This window comes from Panicum hallii, chromosome 6 (genome assembly GCF_002211085.1).
Source record: "Panicum hallii strain FIL2 chromosome 6, PHallii_v3.1, whole genome shotgun sequence".
Lineage (NCBI taxonomy): Eukaryota > Viridiplantae > Streptophyta > Magnoliopsida > Poales > Poaceae > Panicum > Panicum hallii.
Window position 1 is genome coordinate 5,422,214 of NC_038047.1, and position 8,837 is coordinate 5,431,050.

The following is an 8,837-nucleotide window of genomic DNA, read 5'->3' on the forward strand; positions in this document are numbered from 1 at the left end:
ATCGGGTGGAACAATAGATGTGATGATGTGGAACAAATGTTTTGATCTGGTGGAACAAATGTGGATATGCATAGAACACAGACTCATATTATGTGGAACAAATGTTTTGATCGTATGGATTAAAATATATTTAACTAGTGGAACAAATATAGATATCACGTGGAACAAAACATATCGAAATGCAAAAAGTATGAACTACATATATATTAACTGAAATAAAAGAAGAGAAAGCACAGCGATATGATCGTATGGAACTCAGTTCGTGTCCTCCTCTAGTCTACGGCCACGGGCTCAGAGCCTCGAACGGAAGGGCACACGGAGCTCGCACCAAGCAGCAGCCGGTGAGGGTGGCCGCAGGCGAGGCGGCTGGCTGGTGGGCCGAGCCACTCGGGTGCGGGCCCGGCCATACGTGTCGCCACAAGTCATCACATGAAGCGGTTAGCGGTATTAGATGGATCGGCAGCCCAGTAATTCAGCGCGGTTGCACGCATGCATGTATCCGCTGCGAACAACCGGCTCATCCATGTATACTTTATTATTTATGAGACTACTATTGTGTAGCGTTGCCAGCTAAAAGGGAGTGAGAGTTGGTATATGCATGCAAGAGAAGATAAAGATAGTGATGCACCCATGTCCATACAAATTCCAAAATAAAAAAGACTCTATAGATATTAAACCAAGCATCTAAAATAAACTCAGATTGACCATCATGTTTTTTATTATAAGATACATTCAAAACAAGACCATGATTCTTTATGTTTGCAAAATATTCTTTATAAAACATTTTCTTAAAATAAAATAATTAATTTTGATGGTGGAACAATACGAACAAGCTATCGTTTTCTACAAATAAAAAGATTATACGTAGCGTACAAACAATAGTGTACTGCGAATAAGAGATTAAACATCGTGAATATTTGATTGTATAGGAGAACAAATTAGTTAGACACAAACAAATAATTTTACATGATGAAGCATCCACATCGCAAGCAAATTATCTTTTTAGATAAACAGAATATGAACAAATTAGTATATAATATATATATATAATAAGAAGAGCTTTGATTTGTAGAATAAATATCCACATGGGATTTAGAATGAAAAAGGGAGGGAACAGAAATACAAATAAATACTATACATCAAAGGATTACAAGAAAAGGAAAACCATAAAGAAATAGAAAAAATAAAAGGATAGGAATAGAAAAAGGGAAAACAAACACATTGGTTTATATGCACATTAGCATACATAGTAATAAATAAATAAACGAACATATTGAATTATGAAAAAAAGAATTAGGAATGCCTACAAAGAAAAAAATAACTAAATATGTATAGGGATACAATTAGAAGGGCAAAAAAAAGAAAGGAAAGTGAAATAGTGGAAGAAAATAAATAAATAGCAAAAGGAGAAGGAAAAAAGAGAGAAAGAAATAGAAAAAAAAAACTACGTCCAGCTCCTTCCTACCTCGCTCGGAGTCTTGGACAAAAGAATAAGAAAAAGGTTTTTTATCCGGCCAGTCTGGCACCGCATACATGCTATCTAATGTGCATCTTCATGAAACGCTGCGATGACCGTAACTAGACTGGGCCGTACTCTTTCCACCTACGTAGAGCATATGCTTCGGGTGATACAAGTTTTAACATCACGCGAGTGATACATAGTCATTGCCGAGCCACTCACTTGTCTGGAGGACTTCAAATGCTAAGGACACTGGTGAGCTGACACGTCTAACCCTTCGAAAAAAATGCCAAGTGTATTCTTTGACATGCAGTAAGATCGCTGGTGTTGGTTTGAGAACTTGGCAGGGAGCAGCAGCATAAGCTAGAAGGTTCCTCTGTCCACGGTGTGGGTGACAAAAGGAGTTTGTAGCGCCCGTGGGAAAAAGCGCATGAGAACTCTCAAGGTAGCACATACCTTTGCAATAGCCCACCACGGTCAATAAGCTCAAAGATATCTATTGTTAGATAGTGGAATAGTGCAGACGACTGCACATATAGCCAGTACAATGCCTCACAAGGATAGAGAAACGAGGTAAACCAAACCGTTAAAGTTGATGAATCACTGCTGGGCAGTGCTCGACGTCGTTGCCATCGATTTGATGTAATCCTTCCTTATTTTCTTCAGCGTCACCACCAAGTCACTCATCGTCATTCTTTGCTCCGGTGAGTCAGCCGAGCAGAGCAAACCCAGCTCAAACACTGGCACAAGAAACCCATTCAGGCTACTGGTAGGAGAAGCAGCAGCGTCGGTCCACGACACGGACAAGATCTCCGGGAAATGCTTGATAGACCCACTGCCTGAGGCTCAGTTCTCCGATGAACATAGCATCAGTTGGTCTGTTCCCAGTGAAGACCTCCAGGAGCATGATCCCGTAGCTGAACACATCGCTCTTCCAAGAGACCCATACTCTGCTCAAGAAATTCAAAAACAAAACAAGAAGTTACAGCATCACTGATCAACCACAAATTTTGTTAGTGAGATTATTGGCCGGGGAAGAGTCAGGTGGTAATAGCTAGTACATACCTGGTGCCATGTAACCAACTGTTCCAGGCATGCTTGCTGAGATCATGGAATTGTCATCACCCAGCAGCAAACTTGCAATGCCAAAATCTGCTACATGCGCCGTCATATCCTCATCAAATAGCACGTTGCTAGGCTTCAGGTCACAGTGCAGGACTACCTCGTAGTGCTCATGGTGTAGGTACTCCATTGCCATCGACACATCCAGCATGATGTCTAGCCTCTTCAGGAACCCCACCAGTTGTAGTCTTCCTCCAGAGTGCAGGAGTGCCTCTAGGCTCCCGTTGGGCATGTACTGGAGCACCAATGCTCTGAAGTCCAGGTTGGAACATGTGTTCAGTATCTTTATCATTTCCGGTGGCGAGCCATCCGAAGCACACGGCACTCAACATCGAAGCTTGTAATAGCACGTTCCAGATACATGTTTATAACTTTGATGGCCACCACCAAACCATCGCTCAGCTGGGCCTTGTAAACTTTTCCGAAGCTCCCAGACACCAACATGTTCTCATCACTGAAATTTTCAGAGGCACGAACGAGCACATGGTAGGAGACCAATTGATGGTTGCCCATATTGTCAACCATACCGGCAGAAATCCCTTGATGATTCTTCTTAACTTTCTTTCTAATCATAACAAACATGCAGGCAGCTACAGCTCCAATCACTGCGATGATGATTGCAGGGAGCAGATACTTCAGCATGATGTGACCATTGCGTCTGGGAGATTCACTTGGACACGGAGAAAACCCCAAGCGCACAGCACCGCACAGCCCCGAGTTCCCCACCAGGGATTGCAGTGTGATGTTTGAGAAGACACCTCCTTCCGGTATCTGACCTTGCAGCTTGTTGAAAGCCAAGTTCAAGCTAGCCAGCATGGTGAAATTGGCCAGGTACTTTGGGATGGCTCCAGATATGCTGTTATGTGACAGGTCCAGAGTTTGCAAGATGGCCAGGTTGCGAAGAGAGTCCGGAACCGAACCCTGGAACGAATTGACAGACAGGTTCAGGTATGCGATCATCTGGAGCCGCCCGATGGAATCCGGGAGGCTTCCGACCATGCGGTTGGCCGAGAGATCCATGTGGTAGGTCTGCTTCATACTGTCTCCTACATCAACCGGCAATGCGCCGCTCAGCATGTTTCCGGAAAGATCTAGCTGGAGAAGGCTGCCGAGCTGAAACAAGCTTGGCGGTATAGCTGACGAAAACAGGTTATGGGATAGTATCACCTGTTCTAACCTGGTAAGGTTATCCATGCCATCCGGTATAGGACTGGAGAAGTTGTTGCTCTGCAGGAACAGCTTCTGCAGATGATCTAGCATCGCAATCCGCGACGGTATGGGGCCAAACAAAGAGTTTGCTGACAGGTCCAGCACTTTCAGACTCTCCATCACCATCAACGAATCTGGAACCGGACCACGCAGTTGGTTCCCTGAAAGGTCCAGGATCTCAAGGCGAGTTAGGTTGGAGATCGTGACCGGAATGCCACCAGCAATGCTGTTCCCAGCAATACTGTTCCCTCTTGCGTTGAACACCTGAAGCTGAGTCATGAAAGTCGAGACGAACTACCTCACCGGCCCGGTGAAACGATCCGAGGCGATGGCAAGGGTAGACAGGTTTCTGCAGTTGGACAGAGGAGATAGGAACTCGAGATCCCCATCCAAGCGGTTCTCTGTGACCTCAAGGAACACCAGTTTGTTGAGGTCACCGATTGTTGGCGGCAACGATCCAACCAGCATGTTCCCTCCCAGCTGTCAGCTGATTGTTCGCGAGATACAGCTGCGAGAGTTGCTGCATCCGTCCAAGCTCGGCAGGGATGGGACCAGTCAGGTTGGCATGTGAGCCCAAGGAAGCTCAGCTTGGTGAGGTTGCTGAGTCCAGCAGGGACTGGAGCTGCATCGAACTGGTTCGGGGACAGTGAGAGGGTGTTGAGATTCTTCAGCTCGCCTAGCCAAGCCGGCACGACGCCCTCGAAGGAATTGAAGCAGAGCGCGAGCATTCGCAGGCGCTGGCACGCCGCGATGCCCGGCGGAACCGGGCCGCTGAAGCTGTTCCCGGAGAGGGACAGCCACTCCAGGACCGGGAGGCTGAAGCTTCCGTTGCCCGGTATCGGGCCGGTGAGCAAGCCATTGCTGACGAGGGAGAGGATGCGCAGCGTGGACGTGTTGAAGACGCCCGGCGGCACCGGGCCGTCGAGGTCGTTTTCCTGGAGGACGAGGGACTCGAGCGCGGGCAAGGAGCCGACGCAGGCCGGCACCGGCCCTGACAAGCTGTTGTTGCCGAGGAGCAGCTGGGTCAGCAGCGGCGTGCTGTTGAACAGATCGTTGGGTATCGGGCCGGTGAGGTAGTTCGTCTCGACGTTCATGACGCCGAGGCTGCGCAGGCCCCTGAGCTCCGGCGGGATCGCGCCGGTCAGCAGGTTGAGCTCGAGGTCCAGGACCCGCAGCTCCGTGAGGTTGCCGATGGCGGCGGGGATGGCGCCTGACAGGGCGTTGCCGGCGAGGACAAGCAGCCGGAGGCGGCGCAGCCTCCCGATGTCGCCGGGGATCGCGCCCCTGAGGCCCGTGCTGGTGAGGTTGAGCGCGGAGAGGAACGAGAGGTTACCGAGGTGCGGGCTGAGCTCCCCATGGAGGGGAACGCCCGGGAGCTCGGCCGCGACGACGCGCTGCCGGCGGCCGCACGAGACGCCGACCCAGCGGCAGAAGGGCGTGCCCGGCGTCCAGTTGCCGGCCAGGAAGCCGAAAGGGTCGGAGAGCCGCGCCTTGAACGCCAGCAACGCGGCGAGGTCGGTGGCGCTCCCGGCGGACAAGGCGATCAGCAGCAGCACGATCGATGTGCGAGAAACTGGAAAGGTTGGCCCCATGCCGCCGATGGTTTAACTTTAATTTCTTCTTCCTGCTGTATTAATTTTAATTTGATACTAATACTACATGTAATGTAGTTGTGGGGATGAGATCGATCAGATGCTGGTCGTCCATTTGTGCATGCAACTTGTTGCCTTTTTTGACCAAGAAAGAACCAATCAAACCGGAGACGACGAGAGAGCAGAAGATGAACACCAGGGGCTGGAACCGGGCGCCGTGGGTAAGCAGAGGTGGACTCCGATACGTCGTCGTCGCAAACCGACGCCTCCGTCCTAAAAAGTTACTTTAAGAATTTTATGACAGATTAATAAGCGTGTCAGCGGTGGCTGTAGAAAAAAAACACTCATACATGACATGTAGCATTCTTGAATGATAAAAAGGCTTACTCTAGCACTAACCAATTGTTGCATACATATGCACATACTAAGTAGAGTAGAATGATTTATTTCTAGGATAAATTTTGAATCCTAGAATGATTTATTTTGTTGACGAAGCGAGCAGGTAGCAACCGAAAGAAAGAAGACATAAAATGTTGACATAACAATGTATTGTCGTCCTATCTTTTCTAAGAATATCCAATTTGCAATTCATATGGAAATCAAAAATTGCAACACCGAGAGCAAGAAACCGAAATACCATTTTGAACAAGCACCAGCACTTTGCTCTTCGGGGCTCCGGAACATGTAGCGGATAGTTGGCCTCTGCAGCTGGTGGTGGATCCGGCGGTAAGGGGACTCGAGCCCCCCTACTCACGTATCCTATGGAACTCCCTTAAAGCCTCCCAATATTTTTATTTTTTCTGCTATGGATGAAGAAGAGGAAGATGAAAGGGAAAGAAGGGAGGAAGATGGAGAAGAAATATGCCCTCCCTACCTTGAACACTTGGATCCCCCACTGGTGGTGGCGCCTGGCCCGCGGTGACGTGTCACGGCCACTTGAACGCACAACGCAGCAAGAGGAAGAAGCAGGCGCGTCGGGTGGCGGGAAGAGAGGAAAGGCGCGCGACCGGAACGTCTAAATCAAATCTGCTGCTGTGTGGTTTTGACCATGGTCTGTGTTTCATTGGTGGGCCGTGGCCCATGTATGGTTGGTGCCGGGTGGGCGGCTGTGATCCGATCCGTCCCAAGGAATCGAAGGACGTAAACTCTGAATGGTCGCGAATGAAATGGGGACTGAAACTCGCGAGCCCATCCAGCGGCCCGGGGATGTCGCAAGTCCACGGCCCTCCCGCACGGACGGGTCGTCGCTGACCTCGGCGGCGTACCGTCCCCACGGCCGCCACGCAGGCACCGCTCGTCTGAGTGCCGACCCGGCGCGGGCGGGCGCGGTGGGCGGCTGCTGCTCGGCGCGTCGGTTTCTTTCTCCTCCTGTGGCCGTTGTTCCGTTGCGTGCCCGACATGTACGGGCCTGCCTTTGGTTCCGGCGGCACGACCGGCTCGTGCCCGCCGTGGTTTGGGTCGCCGTGGCGATACGGTAGCACGCAGGCGGCGCAGTCACACCTGACCGGGGTGGGTGGATCGGGCCCGGACGGCCTCTCTCTCTGGTCCACGGGCTCAGCTCAGACGGAAGGAGACACGGAGCAGGCACCGAGCGGCAGGTGACGGCGACCGCTGGCCAGGCGGCTGGCTGGCTGGTGGGTGGGGTGCTGCCGCGCCACGCGCCGAATGGAATAAAGAGACATGCGGCGGCGGCGGCGGCGCACGCGGTATCGCTCCACGCCCACAGCCGCCGCCCACGCGCGCGCGTGGGGGCATCCGCCTCCGCCGACCCTGGCCGTCCGGTGGGGGCAGGACGAGCTGTCGCGAGAGCGACGCCCGCGCATCCCCCTTTCGGGCTGGGACTGCGAGCGCCCGGCAGCCGCCACGCCAGGCCACGCGCTCTCAGCCGGCCCCGGGCGGTGCCGTGCGCGCACGCCTCGCCTGTCGCCTCCATAACTTTATTCCACCGTCCGCGTCCGTCCACCAGCCTAGCCGCCCTGCCGACACGGTCACGCTGCCTCGAGTCGCGACCACGTCCTGCTCCTACCCGCCCGGCGACGCGGACGCGACGTCGCCACCGCCGCCGCCGCCTGCTACACGCGCGACACGAGGGGTACTCGTTCCGGAGCGTGCCCGTGCGCGTCCCGGAACTCGCCGGTCGTTGTCGTCCGGGTCGCCGCGACGGTCGATCGGCCGCACGCGACGATCCAGAGCACTCGTGAACGGGGAGAGGCAACGTTTCGAGTCTGGCAAGGGAGAGAGACAAGCAACTGTAACTGGGGCAAAGTTTCTTCGTTCTTGCGTTGGCGCATGTTTGCGAGACGCAAAATCTGTCGGTACACAGAAAGAAAAGAAAAGAAGGCTGCGCAGATGCACAAATAAATCTCTGCAGCCTATTTACACCTGACGAACATCTGGATCCGTGAGCTAATTAGAGCTAATTGACCAATTGAGATTTGTCTGTCTCTACATCACCATCCCGGCCGGCAGCGCCAGGTTGAGGTCGAGCCCCAGGCCCACCGCCGGCGCCGCGTCGAACACCGCCGACGATGCCGACCCTGAGAAGCTCTGCTCTTCCTCGCTCTTGGGCGGCAGGAACTGCAGCAGCGCCGGCGCCACGGCCACCATCGCCGCCGGGTCCAGGAACAGCTGGTACGACGACGGCGTCCCCGCCACGGCCGGGAGCGCAAGGCTCAAGTCCAGCGACGGGGGCGCCGCGACGGCCACCGTCACCGCCAGCGGCGACTCCCGCGACGTCGACGACGACGCGTCCTCCGACAGGACGGCGCTCCCGCTCGCGCTAGCTCTCGACGCCGGAATCGCGGCCGCGTTCAGGTCCTGGGCATGCACGGGGTAGTTGGTGGTGGCGCCGGGCCCGCGGAGCCTGCGCGCGGCGGCGTCGTAGGCGCGCGCGGCCTCCTCGGGCGTGTCGAAGGTGCCGAGCCACACGCGGGACTTGCGCACGGGGTCCCGGATCTCCGCCGCGTACCGGCCCCACGGCCGCTTCCGCACGCCGCGGAGCCTCGGCTGCTCCAAGCCGCTGCCGCTGCCACCGCTGCTGCTGCTCCCGGCCGGCGAAGTCGACCTCCTCGGCGCCATGGATCGCTTGATCCGAGTGATCTCGCTACGCTGCTCACGTCCTCGCCGCTTGCTGGCTTCTTGCAGCCTGCTAGCTTCTCGCTCGCTTGTTTGCTTTGCTGCTGGAGCTTGCGATGAGGGTGGATGGGGATGCCGCTGGGGAGGCGCGGGAATATATACACCACGAGAAGGGGCCGGGGCCCTGGGGCGGCGGGGCGGTGACGGTGACGGGGTGAGGTGGAGGGTGGGGCCCACGCGGGAGAGGTGGAAGGATGGTGAGGTCTGGGTCAGGCGGTGGACCGGACGTGGGGCGCGGGGCCCGCGGCGCCGCCCCAGCGCGTTCCGGCGGCGGCCCGTGGCGTCGGCTTGCGGGGCCGTTTCTCGTGTGAGCCAACGTG

General features: G+C 54.4%; 1 protein-coding gene and 1 pseudogene across 1 annotated transcript; both read right to left on the minus strand.

Annotated features, from left to right (window-relative positions):
- Nucleotides 1-1,828: 1,828 nt before the first annotated feature.
- LOC112897398 lies at nucleotides 1,829-7,486 on the minus strand (annotated as a pseudogene).
- A 148-nt stretch (nucleotides 7,487-7,634) lies between these two features.
- On the minus strand, nucleotides 7,635-8,601 carry LOC112897400 (ethylene-responsive transcription factor 4-like). Its single transcript, XM_025965688.1, has one exon. The coding sequence runs from the start codon at nucleotides 8,458-8,460 to the stop codon at nucleotides 7,828-7,830; it is 633 nt and encodes a 210-aa protein (XP_025821473.1). The 5' UTR covers nucleotides 8,461-8,601; the 3' UTR covers nucleotides 7,635-7,827.
- Nucleotides 8,602-8,837: the final 236 nt, after the last annotated feature.

Coding starts and splice junctions, on each gene's coding strand:
- LOC112897400 (XM_025965688.1), bottom strand. CDS start 8,460: ATGGCGCCGAGGAGGTCGACTTCGCCGGCCGGGAGCAGCAGCAGCGGT.